The 24,486-nt window shown below is 44.4% G+C and overlaps 1 protein-coding gene across 2 annotated transcripts in view; it reads right to left on the bottom strand.

Annotated features, from left to right (window-relative positions):
- WDR88 (WD repeat domain 88) overlaps positions 1–24,486 on the bottom strand; it is a 346,429-nt gene that overhangs the window by 5,390 nt on the left and 316,553 nt on the right. Inside the window, exons 8-10 of one of the 2 annotated variants that reach the window (XM_085640073.1) lie at positions 16,525–16,595; positions 15,654–15,722; positions 5,192–5,284 (exon numbers count right to left, since the gene is read on the bottom strand). In XM_085640073.1, coding sequence (XP_085496199.1) covers positions 5,192–5,284; positions 15,654–15,722; positions 16,525–16,595 — 233 coding nt within the window. Of the gene's footprint in view, positions 1–5,191; positions 5,285–15,653; positions 15,723–16,512; positions 16,596–24,486 lie in introns of both variants that reach the window. The other variant, XM_085640072.1, reaches the window with a different exon arrangement.

Below are 24,486 nucleotides of genomic sequence, written 5' to 3'. Positions count from 1 at the left end.
CTTATCGACCAATCTCTCTACTTGACTCCTCTGCCATATTATTGGGGTAGGTTCTCTTAGAGAGACTGGAAGCATGGGCTGAAGCAAACGATATTTTAATGAATGCCCAATACGGCTTCAGGAAAGGGCTGGGGACTCTTGAGCAGTCGCTCAACCTTAATCTGTTGATGGGGAAATATGCCCAATCTAAAGAAGGCTCTTTATATTTGTGCTTTATTGATTTAAGTTGTGCTTTTGATTTCGTTAATCATAACAAACTTTGGGCCTGCATGCAACAACTGGGGGCACCTAGGAACATTATTTGACTCCTCTCATACTTGTATAGTAACCTTACAGCCAAAGTCCACTTTGGGACTGAGGGTGAATTGACTGTACCGATTAATATAAGGAGAGGGGTTCAACAGGGATGCGTGTTGGCGCCCTTCCTCTTCTCTTTATATATAAACCTTGGGCTTTTCGCTGAAGGACAAGTCCGGCAATGTCCTGACCGGAATACTTTGTTATAGACCCCTGGGGACTGTGAGCGAACAGACACAGCAGCAATTTCTGGAGGTGATTGGCAATTTGGCACTCACTCATCACAGTCTGCTGATCTTGGGAGATTTCAATCTTTGGCCTAACGCTACGATGAAAACGGCATATAACAATATTGTTCAATCCTGCGCCAATCTCAATCTAGTACAACATGTGTTGGAGGCAACACACTCGGCAGGACATGCCCTTGATCTTATATTTGCGGACGAGAATGTAGCGACTCTCGACAATATCCTCCCTATGGACTGGTCTGATCATCACTTGATCAGATTTAGTATCCTGGCAATTTCCAAAGGTAGACCCCCTCTGTTTAAAGGTGGTGACAGTGTTCTGAGCAGGGATTGGAAAGCCCTACGAAGGAGAGCGTACGGTACCTCTCTGTTTAATGCGGCTCCTCTCCCTGTTCCAGAGCAGTCGGTTGACACTAACTTCAAGGAGCTCTGCAGTTACATTAAGAATACGGTTAATCAGATCGCACCAATGAAACAACTTAGGAAAAGAGCTACCCCTTCGGCCCCTTGGTTTTCAGAGGAACTCAGGGCTTTTAAAATTCAGTGCAAACATGCAGAGAGGCAATGGCGTTGTCACTACCTAACCAGTGATAGGATTATTTGGCGGAACCTGCTGGGCAGATATAAGTGCGCTATTGTATCTGCTAAAGCGCTATACTTTGCTGACCTCATTCAAAACTCCCCGAATAGTGCTAAGTGTGTCTTCAACATTCTGAGAGGTTTTAATAATCCTGAATGTCTGGCCAATAAGATTTCTCCCTCGCAAGATTTGTGTGATGGGCTGGCGGCCTTTTTTCACAATAAAATCAGGGGGATTCTTGAGGGCCTGCAGTATGATCCTATTTCTAGCTGTAAAGCTGATGTAGACTTACCAACAGTGGAGCCACTGAACCACTCAATTCTCAGTCTAAACGTGGAAGTAGCAGCAGGGCCTCGGTTGGATCATTGGACGTGCCCTTCTTGGGAGGAATTTTCCAATGTGGCCAAGAAAGTCTGCTCGGGGTCTCCTCTTGACCCTATTCCGCATAAATTCTGGAAGGAATTGGGATCAGAAACTTTTCCGCACCTCCACTTGATTACCAATCAGTCACTAACTAGTGGTGAGGTCCCGGCCGGCTGGAAGGATGCGTTGGTTTCCCCCCTTTTGAAAAAACCATCGCTGGATCCCACCTGCTATGGGAACTATCGCCCTATCTCTTTGCTGCCTTTCCCAGCCAAGATAGCGGAACGCCTCGTTAGCCAGGAGCTATCTAGGTTTTTAGAGAGTAAAGGTATTCTGGAGGAGAATCAATTTGGTTTCCGTCCGGGGCATGGCACTGAGACTGCCTTGATCACTGCCCTGGATGACCTGCGAATGCGAGCGGTTAAGGGACAGTCTGCAACGTTGATATTACTTGACTTATCCGCTGCATTCGATACTGTTAGCCATAATATTCTCTTACATCGGCTCGAAGAGGTGGGGATCACTGGCTCGGCCCTAAAATGGCTATGGTCCTATCTGTCGGACAGACGGCAGGCGGTCTTTCTGCCTCCATATCAGTCAGACTTTTCGCCTAACAAACAGGGTGTCCCACAGGGCTCCTCTATCAGCCCGATACTGTTTAATGTTTACATGCGACCTCTGGTACAAATCATTAAATCTTGCAACATTACGGCTGTTAATTATGCCGACGACACACAACTAATCATTTCCCTGGAAGGTGATCAGGCGGATTCTCTACCCACCTTCCATAATTGTATGCTGGAAATGATGACTTGGCTGTAATGGTGCCAAAACCGAGATCTTACATTGTTCAGTGGGCAGGGTATCGCCACCCCTGCCTCTCAATTTTTGGCCTCTTCCTTTGGACACCCCCCTGGTTCCTGTAAAGACTGTACGTAATCTGGGGGTCTGTTTCGATGAGAAGCTAAGTCTCGAGTCACATGTTAAAAAGGTGGTCTCAAACTGTTATATGATTATGAGAGGCCTCCGCAGGTTCCTACCTCTTCTGCCCCCCCATGTGCGAGGCACAGTAGTTCGTTGCACCATTCTTAGTCGTCTGGACTATTGTAACGCCTTGTTGCTTGCGTCCCCGGCTTATCTGATCCGGAGGCTTCAACGCATCCAGGCAGCTGCCGCAAAATTAGCCCTTCAAAGACCGCGCTACTCATCCAGCACCAAGGCTCTGGCTGAGCTTCACTGGCTGCCTGTGCAACAGAGGATTATATTTAAATCCCTGTGTGTAGCCTTTAAAGCTCTTCATGGCCTTGGCCCTATACCACTGCAAAGTCGTTTTGGATGGTATGTCCCCTTGCGCACTTTGCGCTCTTCTTCAGCTAGGCAGGCCTTGATTCCCAAGACAAAGAGAGCTACTTTGGGAGGCAGAGCTTTTAGCTCCGCGGCTGCTCGACTCTGGAATGGTCTTCCCTCGGAGCTACGACAGGTTCAGGATCTGACTCTTTTCCGTGGACGGCTCAAGACCTGGCTTTTCCCCAGAGTCTAACTTTCTCCTTGCTCCTCCCATTCTGTTCCTTCCCTTCATTATGCCTATAGCGCCAGGATGCCCGTGGGGTTACAGTGCGCTCTATAAATAATTATACATACATACATATATGGGGTGGATGATAAACTACAATGGGACGGTGCAGATACCCCCAGAATTGGAAGGCGGCCAATACCACTGCTTTTGTACACAGACGATGTAGCAATCTTGGCACTTACACCTAATAGTCTGCAAAAACGTATTAACTCCTTTACAAATTATATGGAAGAGAGATATTTACAATAAACATACAATAAACCTTTATTATGAGTTGTGGTCAAACAAGGGAAAAGGGTAATACCTTATTTATCAAGGGGAGCAAAATACCAAAACGTTTAATTATCTAGGAATCCAGTTCTCCTCTAAAGGGGACTGGAAGCACCATAGAGTAAGTTGCATATCCAACATGGCAAGAAACAACGAAGGCCTTTTTAGGTATGCCTCTAACTTGGGCTCTAAACCGATTAGAGAGCTGCTTAGTTTTGATAAGGCAACATCAATTTCAGCTGCTTCATATGGAGCAGGATTCTGGGGGCTGGGGGTTAATGGAAAGATCCAAACACAAGAAAATAAGTTCCTAAGAAGACTCCTAGCAGTACCCCCATCCACATCAGAAACTATCCTTTGTGGCTAACTGGGAGTTGGGTTTGTTTCAGATTTATTAAAAAGCAAAAGGCTATTGTTATGGCATTCTGTTTGGTCTAAAAGTAGAGACACACCACCAGATCTATTATCAAAGACTAAGTGGGTCTTGATCAGGAAAGTAAAATCTCTTTGCTGAAGTACATAAAGCACATCCTGGGAGTGCTTGGTGAGACAGAGGGGGATATTTGGACGCATCCAGAGAATATTATTGGCAATCCTAAAAAATTACTTAAGGACGTTATCCTTACAATTTGTCATGAGAGGAGGAAAAGGTCCAGTCGGATCATTCTAAGGTCTCTGTGGGAAGATACCTGGCAGTGAATGTTCAGCCTGGGTGTAAAAAGTATCTTATGTTAATTCGTAACATGCACCCATGATTCCATTTAACTTAATTTCGATTTTTAACTTTCCACCGAATGGTCTCTTTTCCAAGGAATGAAGGGTGGGGCCCTATAAATCAAAAATGCCCCTGTGATAATAGATCTGAACAATCGACTTTGCACATTGCACTTTTTTGTAAATGTTATCACTCACTGAGAAAGCAATATCTTAAACCACTTTTTATGAACGAAAGAATCTTGTATTATCAGGAGGCCTTTCAGTTTGTGTATGCACTTAAGGATAGTCTAGTTTGTTATTGGGTAGCCATGTTTCTTTCTACGGTGCTGCGTACTAGGGACTCATTATTTAGCATAGAAAGTGATACATCTCAGTCTATTAGACCACGGTCCCCCATGGAGGATCAACTCTGATTGAGCAATGTGTAATATGATTCTATCTTATAACGTTTTAACTGCTTAAATCGAAATAGCTTAGTGTCAATATCCTGAAGAGGGCAGGCTTTGTTGTATAATTAATCAGGATTGTAGTTGGTTTTAATATGAACATCCATTGTACATTTTTCACCTTGTAAATACTGTATTTTATTTGAAATTTTATATGTATTTATATTTTACCACTGCACAATTGTTATGACGCTTTTATGTTTCTAACATGGTATAAACCGAATAGTGTATTGAATCGAAACGAGTATAGAAAATGTAATGTGTCATGTGAGATGTTGATCACTATGTGGAGTTCTAGAGATGATGAGAGATGATTTAGTAGGAAGTGATGTATGAAGCATTTCAAGAATTATAGTTTTCAATATACACTGTCAGCAGATGAGTACTAAGGACTTAAAAAAAAACATTTCTGCTAAGGTATGGAAAGTGCTGTCATTCCTAAATGAAGACGACAATCTGTAGTGCAATGCTTTGCATCACCGATGTGTCCGTAAGATATATGTTCAATATTTATTTAAAAAGGAATGAAACAATAATCCCGCTGCTCACTTCCGGCGCAGGCTCCTGTTCGCCGCACCTTGATGCACTGCTGGCACCTTATCTCTGTTAACAATTTAGGTTCTGGCTGAATAATGAAACAGCTGTTCACGATATTTACAGAAACAATAGATATTTAGCTTCTAATAATACAAACCTGAATTATTTTTAGCCCCATTGCTTTCTTGTTCTCTATCACTGCAGGAATGCGCTCACATTTTTCAATATTCCATAATCGTATTGATGAATCCTAATCAAAAAGGAATAAAAGTGATTTACATGCCAATTATTGTGGGTTTTGTATAGCAAAAAGGTTTTGTCATGTTGCAGGTAGAAACGCAGCACACGCGCAACAGGTGAAGCAGCGCATCTCTCTTGCTCTCTCTCTCTCTCTTTCTCTCTCTCTCCCCCCCCTCCCTCCACCCCCCCTAGATATGTGACAATTCTAGAAGTCTCTGCACTGGTTATAAATGTGTATTCTGTCTCACCCTGGGAAGCTTGAATCCTGTGCATATGCTTTCCTGTTTCTACTGTGATTCACAAACCTATTTTAATAAATAACTTTTCAGACTCAACAAAAACCAGAAACCATATTACAAGAAGAGTCATATCTTCCCCACAACACAAACTGAAACAATTGTCCCTTCATGTGTCTGCAAGAAAAGACCCCTCTTCTAATGTGGCCAAAGTGGGACAAAGGCATCATCACTGAATTCTTTAACTGATGCTGCAGATTTTTTGAAATGAGTCTTGCCAACCGGGCCTCAATGCCAGTGCACTGACCCTTAGAAAGGTATACGTCTAATTGCCTCACCCACAATTGTGTGAGTGCAGTTTTGTTGCCCAGCACGGAAGTTACTGCAAGTTAAAGGGAACCATTGGTTTTGCTGTAACCAGAGGGCAGAAGATTAGTGGCAACTGGTTTTATGCTGACAGGGTCGGACTGGGCTAGAGGGCAATCAGACCGTGCCCAATGGGCTGGTCTGACAGGTCAGTGTGTGGGCCATTTTTCTGGCCGTTTGTGGGTCGGTTTTATGGTCTACTGGGCTGGTTCTTACGTTTGATTTCCCCAATATTAAAAAGAAAACATTGCCTGCAGCAATCCAAATCCACACAGTCTTCCATACCTTGCAACACTCTTCTACAGCTTGTTGTTACAAGTTTAAAACTGACCCAATGATTCACTAATGCAGGTCACTTTTATTTTGGTGCCCAGGCCTATTTTATGTCCTAATCCAACCCTGTGTGCTGGACTTCAGCCGGACTTCATGGGACGTCGACCCCTCAGGTCAAAGCCGCCCCTCTGTGTTCGTTGATCATGGGGTGGACAATGGAAGACCCCTAACATTGGTTCCGCACTCTCAGCATCCTTGTTCATCTTCACCATTCTGCATCTCTTGCATCAAGACTACTCCATTGATTCCAATGGTGGTCCACCTTTAGACCCTGGATTTGGACTAGAGACTGCTATAACTGTGAGGTAACTGTTCAACTAGAACTTCTTTACTGGTCCCTGTGACTGGCTCCCCATTGGAGTTAGACCCCATGAGAGAGTCCTTCTAGCCCTTTTCAAGTTACTTGTGGCTAGCCCTTGACCAGGAGTCGCAGTTGATAACAATGATTTATTGCTGTAAGTGAAAAGCTCCAATGTATTGTTTCTTTAAAAAAATCATATCTCTGGAACGCCCTGGTGAATGTTTGTCATTGAGGAGTCTATTTAAAGATAAAAATACAACCTATTTTTGAAAATTGGTGTCATATTTGTATTGCGTTGTGTTTTCTTCTTATACAACTGCTTTGTTAAATCTTAATGCTTTACACTTGTTCCTTTGATTAACGCCTCACTGCCCTGATCCACAGCTACCAACGAAGGAGCTAATGTTTTAAGTACAAACCTGACTGGATCTGATATGGAATTGTGCCTTTTATTACATGGTGGGGTCACACAACCACACCATAGGGGCGCTTGAGAGGTCTAAAGACAAATAACCAAGGGAGGCAGACAGGCACATAGGAGGCAGAGGAGGGGGCAGCACAGTTCTTGCTGCAGATAGGTGTGGCACACATATGGGACAGCGGATGCAAGAGGTACTCCGGGACATAGGCGGGGAAGGCACGATCTCAGTGGCTCTCTGGGGTATAGATATGAGTGGCTAAATGTGTAAGTGGAGAAAGTGGTGCACCAGTGGGCTCCTGTGCACTGCTTTTGCTGATGCTACCTGTGAATGCAGGCACTAGAAAGTCATCATCATGGCCATCCTTTCTTTTGCTTTGGGGTACTTCAGGAAATGCCAGGCTCTCCCGACAGCCTGCTTGTTGTTGTTTCAGCCTAGTGGGTGGAGAGTAACTGGGATTTACGCAGTGGTTAGGGTGCCCTTGCGTCTAACAAGAGGGACAACACTGCAGGGCTCAGAAGGACCATCCCACTGCTGCTACTTGGTGGAGACAACTGGAGCTCACACTGCGGAAGGGCTTCCCTCGCTCCTGTAGGGGCAACACTGCAAACCACATTAGGTTCCGAATTTCTAGAGGAGGAGTTGGAGTAGCCAGTTTCCTCTTTACAAGAATGGATGGTTTTTTTTGCGAGCAAAGGGAAGATCGGCCCAACCAATCCCTGCGGTATGTTAATTTCGGCAACCCACTCAATTGCCACTAGCAGGAAAGTAGGACTACTTTGGGACAGCTATTACCATTATTGTTGCTTGCAGTGATTTGTAAAATGTGCCTCCATTTGTAGTCTGCATAGAGGGCAATGATGCACCGTTCATGCAATGGATGGAAGCTACACAATTTCAGCACTTATTTTCTTTCTTCATGTAACATGAGCTGGAATGTAAGGTATTGGGCCATCTTACACTATCTGCCACGTAGTCCATTTTTGTAATTCTTCATACAAAATAATGCATGACAACCATTATTCGTCAAACAGAGTAACTGATAACAGCTGTCACGTGTTTTGCAAATAATCGCTTCTTCAAGGCTCAAATATAAAATTCTGAAAAGGTTGTCACTCCGCTCAATAATTTGATCTTCCAATTGCCAATGTCTTACTGATGAATCATATATGATAATGTATCATGTATTGTTTTGTACAAAGAATCATGTCATATTGGACATCCGCTTGTGACAATGAAAATAAATTTCTCGAACTGAACATTCATCTGGAACAATAAAAATACATTTCTATTAAATATTCAAAGTTTAAGGACTTTATATTGTCTCTCAGTTAATCAGTTATACCTTGTTGTTAGTTACATGAAACAGTGCCACTGAAAGGTAACCTGCAATCTGAGAGTTTAGCGCCAGTTGAGATTTCCATTACCTAAAAAACTCAATTTTATTTGTATATATAAATATAGCCACAGACTCTTTTCTTTTTACTGGGTCCAGGCGACAACAAGGTAAGTTAAAACTAAGAGGGGAGTGGACTTCAACCCAACTGGAAAGGGGTCCTCATGGTTCTGTCTGGCTCATGACTTTACAAGGCGGTGCTAGACATGAAAATGATACCGACAGTGACCCACAAGGCTTATGCACCCCTCACAAACCGCCCATGGAGCAACAGTGGGCTGCAGCAACCCTGTTTTATGGTTTACAAAAGTAGGCTTGAGTCAAGGCATAACACCAGTGGCGTAGCAAGGGTGGGTGGCGGTCCGCCCTGGGCGGCACAAACTCTTACCTGCGCCCGTCGCAGGAATCACCAGCACCCGTCCCCACTCTTACATGCGGCAGCCACGGACGGCAAATGCACGGACTCTCACGGGCAGCTCAAGGCCTAGCTACACCACTGCAAAACACCTAATTCCTGTAGGTGGACATGATGGTGCACTCCTACCACAACGTTTGTGGGTCACTGTTGGTATCATTTAAATTACTTGCCCATTACCTCAGCTCTAGTATTTGACAGAGTGACTATTTTCTGAAAACAGTCCAGAAGAATGCCTAGAACCTCCTTGTAAAGTCACATGTCAGGCAGAAACATGTTGACTCCTTCGCAATTGGGTTGAAGTTCACTCCCTTCTCAGTTTTAACCTATCCCTTGGGGACACCAGAATAACAATAGTTGCTCATCCCACCAAAAGGTAGTTTTATCCTTCCCTGATACTCACCTTCCCCTCTGCATACCTCACCCATACTATTGACTGTCATAGGGCCTCTAACACTAAAAACACTCTGAAATGCACCTTCCTTACTAACTTACTAAAGTGAGTTTCAGCGCACACCAGGAACAATTTGTCCTGGTGTGAGGAGGAATGTGATAGTGAAGCATGCCACCTGGGGGTGGGTACGGGTTACAGTCCTAATTCAAGGGATTCGCCAAAAGTACAGAGTACGCCCTGCCTTTAGATTGTTCTCAGGAGATTAGTTGTAGAGTCTGTGTGTATCTTTTTGTTCTTTTGATTGTGTTTCCAGGAGCAGTACACAATCAGTCAGTTTAAACACGCCCTATGAATTGAAGAACTACTGGTAACCACGTTTGTAGGAAGGTAGGATCCTTCTGCATGGTTACCCTCACTTTTTGCCTGCCGCTAAGCTGTTATTGACTAATCTGACTGGAATCCCGCTAATCAGGACCCCAGTCTCACTGTTTTCACCCTTAAATTGTTATGTTCAGTACATAGGTACATCCCAGATTGGATACTGGGGTACCCTTATCAGTCCCTAGTATATGGTACTAAGGTATCCAGGGCATAGGTACCTCAGAGGTACCCCTTGGGCTGAAACATGTATTATGCCACCTATGGGAGACCCTTCAAACTGTAACTCCAGGCCTGCCATTGCAGCCTGTGTAAGCTGGTGCTAGCACCATTTATGAAAGATAGAGGCTTGCTATATCTAAGTTCACTGCACTTAAAACCTATAAGGCTACCCCTATAGCAGGCCTTTGCAATCCTGAAGGCAGGGTGCTTGGTTCTAAGTGTGAGGGTGCCCCTGCATGAGCAGGACTCCCCTACAGCCTACAGGTTCCATTCTCCCGGGTTGTAAGTGAAGCAGCCATATACTATATAAAGGGGCACTGCGTAATTACACGATGACCATCTCAAAATTGACTGCAACGAATCCTATCATGTTTGGTATCAAACATGTTGGAATCATGCCATTACGGTGTGGGAGGTATGATTCCAGGCACTGAAACGGGCCTCCATTAGGCTCTCAGTGCTCCCAGTGCCAGTCTTCTAGTCCCGGACAGCACAAAATGGCAGCTGCTGACCAGAGACATGATTCTGCCCTCCCACTGCTGAGCCGAGCTCGAGCAGGGGAAGGCAGAACAATAGGTATCCTATCACAGGGAGGTGTGACCACTTCCCAGACAGGATTTAGTGTATTAGGACCGGTAGGGTGCACTTGACAGCACCATTCAGTCTGTATGAGGGGCACATTTGGTACCTCAGTGCATAATCCAGTTCAGTGGCGTCACTAGGGTTGGTGTCACCCGGTGCGGGTAACTCATGGTGTCACCCCCTCACGACTTACCGCATGGACCTCCTCCGCTCCGAGTCCACCAGTGGACACAGTTGGCAAATAACGGGACCATACAAAATGGTCTGCTGTGGCTTTTCTGCCCATAAACGCCCAGGGGTCTGTTTTTAATATCTCATTCATGTCAATCCAGCCCAAGCTTGTCATTGTCCATTATTTTGCGCAACTCTGCCTAATGTCTCGGCTACTTCTTGTAAAGTTTGCAATGTTTTCGCTTTCTTGCTGCTTAAACATCATTTTCAGCGTTTTTGTTTTAATGTTTCAAAGTTCCAGTATTCACTCCAGTCGAACGCGCAGACCTGTACTTCAATGAAAGTTCTTAAAGTCCAACTATGGCTTTTCAGCTTGATCAATACTATCTCGCTGAGCATTCCTTTATTTTCTGAAAGCGCTTAGAAGCAGTTCTATATGTGCGCTATACAGTTCAAGCATTGGCAAAGGTCTGGCCTTTACTCTATCATTTACAACATACACATAATATCTCTCTCGCTAGGCTGCATTACCCTTTCTCTACAAACACCCATGCAACATCGTCAAACACAGTCACAAAAGAACATCTTGGTGGTGATGGTTTTGCAGTAGCGGACGTTATGGTGGTAGTTGTGGTGGTGATTATAGTTGTCATGGTGATTAGTGCTTTTGGAGAGTGGTGAAGCTAATAGTGATTTTAGTGGTGGAAGGGGTGAGGCTGTTATGGTGGAGATTATTATCATGGTGAGGATAGCAGTGGAGACAGTGGTGGTGCAGTAGTGAAAATTATGGCGGTGGTTGTGGTGGTGATTGGAGTATTTATGGTGGTTAGTGTTGTTGGCGAGTGGTGAAGATAGTGGTGCTTTTGGTGGTGGAGATGGTTGTTAAGGTACTGAGTGCAGTTGCGACAGTAGTGGAAGTGATGGTGGTAGCTGTGCTGGTGATTGTAGTCATGGTGATTAGTGCTGTTGGCAAGTGGTGGAGATAGTGGTGGTTTTCGTGGTGGTACAGGTGATGCTGGTAATAGTGGAGAGGATTGAAATGGGGGTGAGTATAGCAGTGGATACAGCGGTGGTGCAGAAGTTGTGATGGTGTTGACAATGATGTTTGAGAGACAGTGGTAGCAGTAGTGGTGATGACTGTGATAGCGGTAATATTGGTGGTGATGACTGTGATTTAATATCAATAACCAGCACCTAATATTCAAGCCCGCTAAAGGCAGTTTAAATTCTGGCATTTACTTTCTTCGTAGTCACTATTATTACAATAAATCATTCAGAAGACGAGAGAATCATCTTCTAATAGAATATTACCCTACATTAATACATTTCTGAAAATGATAGTCATATTTTGCCCCTCTTGCACAGTGAGCTACCTTTTTAACAGACCATTTGAACCATCTTCCATCCTAGCGCGCTGCAGTAACGTGTCTGCAGTCATGGTTGCATGTTCCTCACAAGCAAATACAATATAAGATATATAAGTACATGTAATAAATGTGTATAGGAAATCATTTCGAGGAGGGTTGGTTTGTTCCAGTGCAGTATCGTAAATTAATGAATGTAATGTATTTAAAGATGAGACACAGGCATACATCGATTGTCTAGAGAAGTGTTACACCAAATATCAGAGAATGGAGAGGGAAGGGAGAAGGACAGCCGATAGAGCATGCAGGGGGTGAAATGATGGCAGAACGGGGAATGAAGTGAAAAAAGCGAGGGGGGAGGAGGAAGTATATTAGGAAGTGAGAGAGAGGGGCAGAGAGGGGAAAGACACCAGTAAAAGAAAGACATCAATACACAGCAAGGAAGAGGGAGTGTGTAAAGATATAAACATATGGAGGAGAAGGGTAATACAGAGAAAAGTCAGAGGAAAGGGCGAGAGTAGGGAAAATATGGAGCAGAGGTGATGAAAGAATGGAGTAAAGATGGCAGGGAGAAGGGGGAGAGAGATTAGGAAAGGGCAGAGAGAAGGAATATACTGAGGGTTTGAGGAAGAGGGGGTGGAAAATGTGTCCTAAAGAAGAAGGGAGGAAGAAAAGGAATCAGAAAATCAAAGGTAGAGAGAAAGGAATGAAGGATGGCATGGAGAAATGCAAGGAATTTCAAAAGTGACGGGAAGTAAGGAGTAGAGAGAGGAAGAAATGAGTAGTCCCACAATGGTCATGAATTCATCTTTTGGCACCTGCATGACACTCAGACACTCTACAAGCCTGGAGCCATAAACTTTGTTGGAGAGACAGGGAAAGTGACACTCTATCAACAGCCAGGACCTCACCTGTGAGCAGCAGGAATAAAAAGAATAATAAAAGACATAGCCCGAAGTGTACCCGCATACATGCCATCAGACCGGATTCAGGCGAGAGACTCCCGATTTCTAAAGTTAAAATGTCTTTATTAATTCTAGCAGCCTCTCGTCTAAAATTGCCTCGATTTCCAGTTAATTCGGGAAAATATACTAGTCCACCAGTTTTTCAGTATCTCCCTCTTTCCTGTTTCAAGTATGCTCCTGCGACCCCTGAAGTACACGAGCACACGACAGAATGCAGAAATGCAGAACACTATCGTAAACTGGGCGCTGATGCACAACAGTACAATGGAAACGTATTTTAAGGAGCCTCGTGCGCAACACGAGTCAATTCATTCAGTGCACAGACTCACTGTCAGCTGAAACCTTACCTTACCGTTGATAATGGAATCGCCCACCGCCCTGGCCTGCACTGAATAGGCAATAGTAGGCCAAGGCCACTCACCTGCTGAGTTGTAGGTAGGGGGGGGGGGGGGGGACTACCTCGGTCGGCCTTGCTTGGAATAAAATTAAATTATAGTGGCAGTGTGGCGACGGCGACCTGAGACCTCCTCACCTCCTCGTCCCTCGTGATGCCAAGTCACGCGCACTTGGGGGAGGGGGGCCAATGCGCATGCGGGATTCGGATTCCACCCGTAAACAACATCGCCGACTGCACCCCTCTAGTGACGACGTGACGTCACTGCCAAGGCGCGCAGACGCGGCGGAGGAGGAGACAGTGCGCGCTGCGCACAGGCACCTCCTGTGAATAGAACAAGGTTAGGTTGCGCGCGTCGTCGTTGTGTTTCTGTTTCTAATCTGTAGTCCTGGACTGCTGGTTTCAATAACATTGTGCACGGACGGTTGCAGTGCACCAGTGACCACACAGACAGTGACACACCGACCGGACCGGCCCTTTGGTGTCACCCCCCGTGAGGGTGTCACCCGGTGCGGTCCGCACCCCCCGCACCCCCCTAGTGACGCCACTGATCCAGTTCAAACCAGCTTTGGGAGCTGTTGGCTCCCGCTCTGGCGCGAAACTGGACAAAGGACATGGGAGTAACCTCCCCCCTGTCCAAACCCTCTTCTGGGAGGGTCCCCTGAATCGTCCCAACCCTTTCCTTAGGGTACTTAGGGGCTTACCTGAGGGTTGGTCCCTAGATTCGTCGTGGGACATGATTCAATTCAGACACCGCTTCAACTGCTACTGTCTGGGCACTCTGGACTTCGCTGGACTTCGATTGGGCTGAACTTCATCCTCCTTTCAGTCTGCTACATCGTCTGTGCCTGTGCACCATACAGGAACCTTCCAAGGCCTGTGGGCATCCAAGACACCTGAAGGAATCTCCCTTGAAGTGAAGGAGTCACTTCCCTGCATCTGCAGGCACCACAACTAAGTTGCAACTTCTTCGACTTCTACATTGTTTGCAGTTGTCAAGGCTTGTTGGTGCTCCCAACGGACACTGACCCCCTCAACTCTCGACATCTGACATGGGACAGCTCTTGCATGGCTCCTGGTCTTCCTCAGCATCGCCTGCTCCTCACAGCTGCAAAGTCAAGGTCACCGTCAACTCTCCTGCAACACCCGACATCGGTGGGCATTCGTCTTCCAGATCTCCTGGTCACTCCTGAGTGACATAGACTCTGTTCCCTCTACTTGCAGGTACTTCTCATCCTGAATCCAACTTCAGATTCCACCGGACACTTTCTCCTTCTCCAGCAGCTGCACTTTCCTGAAGTCCTCCACTGGGTTCGACAGCGGTTTCCGACACCACTTCACACCTATGCACCCGGCTTCCCTGGTGTAGGTAACATGGGCACTAGGGTATCCACGGGTGGGATGGCTCTCCGACCTTCTGTCTTCCATGGGGTTTCATCAGGGTCCGCTGGGAAGGGTCCTTAATCTTTCCAACTGCGACTTACACGTTGATTTGTACAGAGAACGCAGTTATGTTCCCACACTGCACACAATCTCCATGGGGTGCCTAGTCTCTCACCGTGGGTGTTTCTTTGGGTCCCCAGCACTTCTATGTCCTCTCACCATTGTCTTGATACGAGTCATGGTTCTTATACCACTTTCTTAGTACATGGTTTGGTCACCCCCTGGGGTCCACTGTGTATTCTGTGCTATTTACTTGATTTCTATGCAAAGTATGGTGTGCATTGTGTATATCTCCGGGTAGGAGATATTTGTACGTATTAGTGAGTGTTATATAATAGATATATATTTTTATAAATACATTGTGGGGCTCAACATTTCAGAAGATAAATATTTGATTGTGTGGCGCACGGGCATTAAAAATCTGGTTATAGGTTGAAAGAAAAAAAAACGAGTGAGAACTTCAAGGAACGGCTTGGAAGAATAAACGGACCATTGTTCCATATGAACCCAACACGAAGAACATTCCTAATTCACCTGAGCGGAGAAACATATTTCATTCAGCAACACAAAATTGGAAATGTAACTAATGAGAAATACTGAGTGTGCCTACAAAATTTCTTCAATTAAGTTGACCAGGAACAATTTTTCTAGACAATGTCTAGACTGACATACGCTACTTTGGACCAGTTATTAAAATATTTGCCTCCTCTACTCAGTGGCGTAGCAAGGAGGGGGCCGGTCCGCCTGGGGAGGCAAGAAGTTTGGGAGCAGCTCTTACCTGCGGCTGTCGCGGGGCGGAAAATGCAGGGATTGCCGCCAGCACCCCCACCCCTCCCTCGCTCTTACATGCGGCTGTCGCAGAGCGACAAATGCAGGGACCGCCACAAGTGGCAAAAGGTGTAGCTACGCCACTGCCTCTACTGCTGGATTTAAAATATCCATCCTTTTAAACCATCAAGCAGGACTCGGGTTTGTTGCAAATGCTTAAGCATGGTTTTACCTTCGATGCCGAAAGGACCCATTTTTTGTCATTGCTCAATGCAATATCTTCCACCCAATCTTCATGGCCCTGCAGTGAAAGTGAACTGGATTAAAGTACAGAAGTACAAAATTGTCACCAGCAAACATGTTGAGCAATCGCCACTGCCTGTGGTTGTCTTCTCATCAAGGAACTTGTAAAGCAAAAGCAAGGGAAATGAAAGCCACCACAAGGCCAGACATTCTGATAAAGTAGTTTTTTTGGGGGGGGTGGGGAGTATTTCATGCAAAGAAAGACCTATACAACAAAGATGCTCAATGTAGGCAACGAGTTAAATAGATACACGATGGGAGCATTATAAATATTAACTATTAAGAGACGGATTGTAGAATGAAGAAAAAGACAAAAGAAACGAAGAAACCTGGTAAAAGGTGAACAAATAAAACTGAATAAAAACAATAAAAAAAAGTTTACAAAATTGAGAAGGTAGCAAAACACACAAATATATCAACGAGTGGGAAAAAACAATAGTCATAAAGAGCACCATTATGAAAAAGAACATTGTCATTTCGCTATCAATTGAACAATGCTGTAAGACACGCCTATCAATTACTGCAGGTTAGCCAGGCAGTAACTTTCTTTACAATATAATAGCAACTACAGCAGATGTATCTTCAAAGCACTCCAGAAATACTGTTGTTACCATGAGCATTACTTTCTGATAATTTTAAACACATGCATTACACTTATTTGTCCAAGGTCCACCTGCAACCATGAAATCTCCTGCAGTCATAAAATACACAAATAAACAACATCAGCAAACCTATCTGTACATAAAACTGAAGCTATTGAATAACTGAATGTTTTACGAATCCAGTACCTTCAAAGTCACCTTTTTACATGCTGCGTCCACATTCCAGACAACAATGGTTTTGTCATAGGAACCAGAGACGAGAAGGGTGGCTGAAAGGCAAGAAAGACATTCCACTTATTTCCTTACTTTTGCAAGTTTTTCCACAGAAATCGGTCTCCAGGCTGCTGTGAAGAAGACAGTGTTTATGCAAAAGTAGATTTAAGAGGATGCCAATGGACGACCATTTGGATTGTTGAGGTCTACCTTGTAGGCAATACAGAAAGGTGTAAAATTAATTACATCTGTATAGTGTACCATTATTTATCTGTATATTTCACAATTTGTATGAATAATGAACCACGACATAACTATATGGCTGATGACAGTTGTTCAATTTGTTAACAGAAAGTGGATGGACCCAAAGCATTTCTCAGCCGCCTGCCGCCAACACTGTCAAAAAAGCCAGGGTTGCCGAATACCAAGGATGCCTTGTGTGGATTCCACCTCACGCCTTTCTCTCTCTACCTTTCTTATTGTTTTCCTACCTTTCTCTTCCACCTTCCATTAAAATAAATCCTGAACACCAAAACTGTGCACAGGTGCCCACATTCGCAACCACTGGCACAAATTAAGCACTGCAGGCGACACCCGAGAGGAAACAGAACAAATAAGAATCACCCTTCTGCACAGAGCAAGTTCATAAAAATGTAGCAGAAGGCAGTGATATGTTCACACATTGTGTTTGTGGGTCTTCATTGAGTTCTAATAACCTAGGGCACTAAGTCAATCCAGCTGTAGACCACTGTAGTCTGCTCCTGTATGTGATAATGCCTAGATTAAATGTAGGTGATGCCGTGCACAAGCAAGCCACAGGGCGATCCTAATCCAAGTACTTAGGTGAACCCTTCCGCACTGTGCTCACTCTGCACTGATCTGCATGCTCCTGATAGAGACACATATGCAGCCCTTACTGCTGCCTTCTTGAAACCTACTTGCAAACATATAGCAGGAGAAAAAAAAACAACAAAGAGAGAGTGAAAGCAAAGAGAGACATAAAAAGGAGAAAGGGAAAGAAGGAGCAAGATAATGAAGCAAAGAGAGAAAGATAGAGACATAGAGGGAAAAGACAGAATGAGCAAGATAATGAAGTAAAGAGAGTTAAAGACAGAGATTAGAAGCAGAGTGGTTGTAAATGTAACAGAATACCCTGCCCGGCAAATTCCCAGTCCACCCACCCTATTTTTTTTTTATTTTTTTTTTACTTTTCTTTATTGATCTTTTACAAACTGCAATTGCACAGTTATGGCATAATAATGCACTGATCACAACAGCTTAGGCATATGTTTGTGGCAATAGGGAGAAGAAAGAAAAAAAAACAGAAAAAACATCACAATTACACCAATGAAACAAGGTATGGAAGAGCTATTCCCAAAAGAGTGAAAAAGAAAACTCCAGCAGTCAATGAGTACATTTACATTGCAGTATGTCATGCACACTCATGATAACAATATCTGCAGCTAGTCAAAATTTGTTGCACATCGGCTATGCATAGCTACCGTTCTCCAGATCACTCCACATCGCAATATTGCAGGGTAGCGTCTCACACAACTGTAATCATACGCCCATTTCAGTTTTCATCTAGGGGTAAAGTAAGTAAATAGTTCTTCAATGGTTGCCAAATGTCTCGGGCGGGAGGTGGGTGGTAATAGTGTAGCATATAGTTCACACATTGTGTCACAGTGAACCATATCCCGGAGCCAGGCCCTCACCGTTGGTACCTTTGCTCTTCCTCAATGTATAAAAACTTGCAGTTTTGCAATGAGCATGACTATCGCAGTGAATCTCCGGATATTTTTGGGTAGTGGTTGGACATAACCCAACAGTGTCATCAAGGGTGTAGGCTGTATAGTTTGTTACAACATAAGAGATACGCGTTGAAAAATATCTACCCAGTATCGTTGTATCGGTGTACAATTCCATGCTACATGTGGGAAGTCTGCGTTGGATGTGGTACATCTAGCACATGTGTGTGTTGCATTAGGATCTATCTTAGCTAACATTTTCGGGTTACATAGATTCTATGTAAATACTTAAAATGCAATAGTTTGTGCCGATGATTACTCGAAATATATCATGTGTGCGCACAGCAGTAGTTCCAAATACTCTCTGTATTGGCACGCCTAGGTCCCTCTCCACGGCTGCTCATGCTTTTGCTCCAGCTACAGGGCGAATTAATATTGATAGGCGATATAAATGCGAGATCAAGTGAGTACTCCACTCACCCTATTTTCAGTGGGGTGGATCATCAGTATTCTGCCGATGGACCATCCTTAGGCTCCATATATGAAATACCTTCTCAGACGGCCCCACTGAGTAGAGGCCATTGGAAGAAGACTTTACAGCATCCACCACATCTAGTATGGATGGCGTAAAGGCTTTTTTTCCGATTCGTACTGCAAGGAAAGACCTGGTGATAAGGAGCAGGAAAACAAATAATGACCCCCCTGTCCTGGAGGAAAACTCCTAGATTGTCGGGGCCATCATTTTTGTTTTTTCATCCAAAAAACTCACACTACAGAGAAAAAAAACCTTTGAAAAGTTTGACGCCCAGCCATCAAGTCTGACAGTAAGTTCATCAAACTTTTTATACATTGGCAGGAATCGCCTTGGAAGGCGGTCCTTTTCAACCTACACAGTTGCCTGCAGGACCAATGGACCATTCTAATTTCGCAGGTGGAGGTCCCTCGAGATGGCGGACGTAATTCTGCCATCCCAATGGAGTACTCTCCATCCACCAAACTCTAAATCAGGCCCATTGACTTAAAAAAATTAAGAGCCTCAGCAAAAGTGAAAATAGATGATTAGATAACAAAGACCTACACAGTCTAGAAATTGCCACACTCATTGCGCATGAAATCTTTCCCATCCCCACCAGCCAATGAAGAAGTGGTTTACACCTACAAAAGATTCAGGAAAAGCTTAGAAACACATTATCAGAGTTCATTAAAAGATAACAACATATAAAAATCGATGCATAAATTCAGAGCCACAGAAGAAAATGAAATGCTGCACGTGAATGGCACCATAGCAGAACATATGTTTCTGCAAAAAGCAATAAATAAAAGAAAATGCCACCTTCTTTCACATCTGTGGCCCAAAAACCTGTGTGCTAATAAACTCTCAACCCCAGACTCCAGCTCCAGTAAATCAGATTTAAGCATGCTTCTTCCAAAAGCAATTAAGGAAATCGAGGAAATCCTACTATTTCCAAACCACTGCAACTCCAAACATTAGCATGGTAGAGGTGCCATGACTGCCCACCCCAGACTCCATTTTCATCAAGTCAGGCCGAGCACAGGATCCTGGCAAAACCAAGCAGAGAAAACCTCAGTAAATCTCATCCTCTCACTCCACTCCAAAAACCAAGCAGAGAAAACCTCAGTAACTCTCATCCTCTCACTCCACTCTAGGGTGAAACACCAGCGCAGTAGAGATCACCTGACCACCCACACCAGGACTCCATCTCCAGACAAGCAAAATACAGCCCAGGCTCCCTCCAAAAGCCTTCAAACAAGAAAAGTAAATCTCAAATTCCCACACTACTATGGCCCTGAACACCAGCATGATATAGATTACGTGACTTCCCACTCTTGAACTCTTTCTATGACCCATCAAATGCAAGCAAAGTATCTGTTACTTCTGTGCAGAGAAAGCTTACCAGATGATACAGGCATCCAGGCGGGGTACTCTGGACACAGCTGGGAAGAGTGAGGCTGAACACCATGTTCAGCATGTACGTGGGTGCTGTCGCAGCAAAAACCCCACAGGCTTTTCTATGCTTGCGGTCACCTTAAGGGGTGTTCCGCGAGATATGTGGAACATAGGAAAAGAATGGTAGAAGCAGAGCAGCAGAGTACCATGTGAAACAAAGAGTGTCAATCTTGGGCTACTTCTTCAAATGCCTAAGTGGCACTGTGAGTTTCAGGAAGGAGGCATGAACAAGTCTTTCTAAAATGACGGTATGTCCAGAGGAACTCGTCTGAGACCCCCAATCCAAGAGAGAAGGGTTTTTCCTGTTATGGTAGTTCCTCTTTAAAATCATGTACATCTACAAGTAATGAATGTGTTGCAATGCATTTATTCTCTTATTTTTCATTGGGTTTATTGACCATTTGCTACTATTTTGTCTCTGATTTTAAATCCCTTGTAACTGGAGACTGCTGGATTTCATCTGAATTCATCTTGCTAGACTATTCCTCCCTCCTGATGTCAGAGGGAGCTTGGGACTTGATATTCATCTCTACATTAAACGTCACCTACAATCAAGAGCTACAACAATTCTAAGAAAGTTTTTTTTTATCCTTTGTGGTTTTTTCCTCCTATTTGCAGTGCTCTTAAGGAAACACTTGACACCATTAACATTCACTTTTAAGTGCACAGTGACAACATGTCTAATGGAAGGAATGGGCCATTCCTCAGGCAATCATGAAGATGGTTCAACAGACATTTTCAGCATTCAGTCCTTGACCGGTCATACACCAAAAGTAACCAAATAAAATAAGAAATCCTGCTCCCTACCACTATGTCCCTCCATACCAGCATGGTAGAGGTTACATGGCCGACCATCCCCAGACTCCATTTCCAGCCAATCAAGTCAAGAGCCTTCTTTATCTCTATAGGTCCCATAGCTTTGTTGAAAGGCTTTCAGAAGTAAAGTCTAGAAAAAGACAAAGATGTTGCCTACGAGGACCTGGAATCAGAAACACAGCATGCAACTTCTCTTCCCATAGAACATTTCACCTACACCATATTTGTCCTCCACACAGAGCAGTGCATCAATTCCACTAACACATGCCCACATAGCCAACAAAAGACAGTACTCAAGCTGTGTAGTGCCAACAAATAACCATTCACATCTGACTCACCACCTCTCACAGAAAGCAGACTAAAATATATTACAGTTCATGATTATCAATGCTCACTCCACAGACATGCATGAAGCAGATTTAGCCAGTTTTGCCACCACCAATAATCTTAACTGCAATTCTACAACATTCATAACATTGATTGGTTACATCAGATGTGAAAAAGAGTTGCAGTTGTTACTTTTGGAAAGCTCATGAATATTCTAGCTATAACTGCTCTTTAACACCTTTATGCTCATCTACTACCATCTACAACTATCAGCCACACAAACCCACATTGTACCTTGTTACTGGTCACCCTGAGCCAACACAACATTCATCTCTGAGATGCCCAGCTGCATTACAGCAGACTCCTCCAGCTACAGGAAAAGCTGATTCCTCAGAGACATTAAAATCACAGGTGTCTTATAAATCAGAGTCACAAAGGATGCCTTACATAGCCTACTGGCCGCTGCTTGTATCATTCACACCGCCCACCTACACCAATGAGAACACACAAGGCCTCATCTAAACCACAATGATCAACCTCACCTACCAAGCTCTATTAAACACTTACTGGACCGACCATGCCGCCACCTCTTTTAATTGCTCCATACACCTCCCAATCTTTAAAAATCAACTGAAACCAACAAAAACATCCCAACACATACTCTGCACATCAACCTGGCCATCTAACCCAAATATTGCAATAGAGTCCTCATTCAATGACTTCACTCACAACCTTCAAATGGCAGTAGATGTCTTGGGGCAAGCTTAAGTCTCTTATATATATAATCAAGGCAATCGCACACTTTATAGACACAACACAGGACCTGCCACTCACCCACTCAAGTGCAAAAATGCACAGCAACCAACAAGTTTTCAAGAACAAGTTTAACAGAATCCAACAACACATCAACACTGTAACCACAACTGACATTACCATGACCATTTCATCCCTCATCATACCCAAGTGGACCACCTTCCAGGCTCTCTGTGTTGATGATCTGCCTGGATGCTTTAAATGAATTATGGTTGCATCATACAAATACAATATCATCTCATTATTGCTTGTGAAGGAGATTTGCTCCTACTGAAAATTGTGAACACATCACTCAAGACTGGATAAGTCCTTCCCCATTTAAGAAACCCTACCTAGACCTCAATTACCTCGGATACTAGCTTTCATCATTCAATTCAGAATCTTGAGAATAATTATTGAGAAATTGCTTGATTTCCCAGCCCAAAACTGCCATGACTTACATGTAAGTCGTGGGCTGGAAAATCTAGTGCCCCTCACCCCCCTGAAATATGTTGGAGAGACCATCACTTTGACCTGGTGGCCCTTCAGCTGAAGCTCCACGGGGGAAACATTCTGGTTCCCTGTCTTTAAATGAGACAGGAAAACCACAAGTTTGAGGAGGTGAATGAACTGCCAACGTATATTGGTTCACATGCTCTAACTTTCTGCTCTACAAATCTGCAAAGTGTGACATGAGCAATATAGAACATAAGGTTCAGTACCTTATTCAGGGCTACACATATGAGGAAACTAGTATCTCATATGGGGGAATTGACCAGCATGACCACTAACTTCACAAAGTTTAACTGAAGATGTGCATCTTTTTTGGGGACGAGCTAGAGATGGGACCTGAGGCAGAGATGCAGAAAATACAGTATGTTGGAACTGGAATGTTCTGGTCAGCTGAGGGGAGGCCCTAGCTAGGCAGAACTACCACTCCCGTCAGGGCGGGTGATCACTCACTGTATTACCTGCGCTCACCCTTGGGTACCTTGGCACTGAGCAGTCAGGCTTATTACAGAGACAATGTTTAAAGCTTTGGCACAGCACTCTTACACAATAAATAGACTGAGTGTCACAAAGGAGACTTCATGGGTGATGTATGTAAATAACGTTTGTATTCAACACACACATTAATTAAAACAACATAAACATTATGTGTTTCTGGCCATAAATCACACTAGGAAATATCACTAGCAGTACTAGGGCATCAGTAATATGCACACTTGGGAAAGGTCCTACTTTACCCCCAGCACCATTATGCGGTGTGAAATGTTGTCAGACCAAAGCCCACCCCAGCAATCATTATAACTCAATACCACACCGTTATAGGGTGCACACCAGATCACAACAATATCAGTAATTTGTACACACAGACAATTAAACACAAGGAGATGATGGACGGAGCGCTGAAACTTTTCAGACACTCACCCCCAGTCTCAGATTTGGGTCGAACCCATCATCATTCTTTAGCTCACTTCGCCACTTCAATTCAGGTCCAGCCATATGCAAATCAGTCTTGACCCTGTGCCTCATGGGAACAGTCCAGCCCGAACTGCCAAGCCAGGTCTTCCCTGAACTGGAAACAAGCATCCTGGGACCGGTTTCTGGGTAACACACTTCATCAGCCAGGCTAGCTTCAATCCAGTGGCAAAGTGAGCAAGGGACCCACGTCTGGGCATACCCTGCCAACTTAGGGCGAACAAAGCAAACACAAGGAGATGATATACGGAGCGCTGAAACTGTTCAGACACTCACCCCCAGTCACAGATCTGCGTTGAACCCATCATCATTCTTTAGCTCACTTCGCCACTTCAATTCAGGTCCAGCCATATGCAAATCAGTCTTGCCCCTATGCCTCATGGGAACAGTCCAGCCCGAACTGCCAAGCCAGGTCTTCCCTGAACCGGAAACAAGCATCCTGGGATGAGTTTCTGGGTTACATCCTTCATCAGTCAGGCTAGCTTGAATCCAGTGGCAAAGTGAGCAAGGGACCCACGTCTGGTCATACCCTGCCAACTTAGGGCGAACAAAGCAAACACAAGGAGATGATGGACGGAGCGCTGAAACTTTTCTGGGTAAGGCACAGACAATTAAAACACTTTTAAGCAGCACCATGGGCCAAGGCCGCACGGGTAAAAAACAATGTCAAAAGCAATATTCTTTTGGCAAGGAATCAATGTGTAAAGCAACACCACCGTACGGTGTAAGTAATAACAGGCAGTCACTCCCACACACTCACTCAGCACCATTTTGCGGTGCCACGGGTTTCAGGCAGGCCTGTATGGAGCGCAC

Source organism: Triturus cristatus, chromosome 12 (assembly GCF_964204655.1).
Source record: "Triturus cristatus chromosome 12, aTriCri1.1, whole genome shotgun sequence".
Lineage (NCBI taxonomy): Eukaryota > Metazoa > Chordata > Amphibia > Caudata > Salamandridae > Triturus > Triturus cristatus.
Note: the sequence above shows the minus strand (reverse complement) of the source record. Positions and strands in the feature narration are given on the sequence as shown.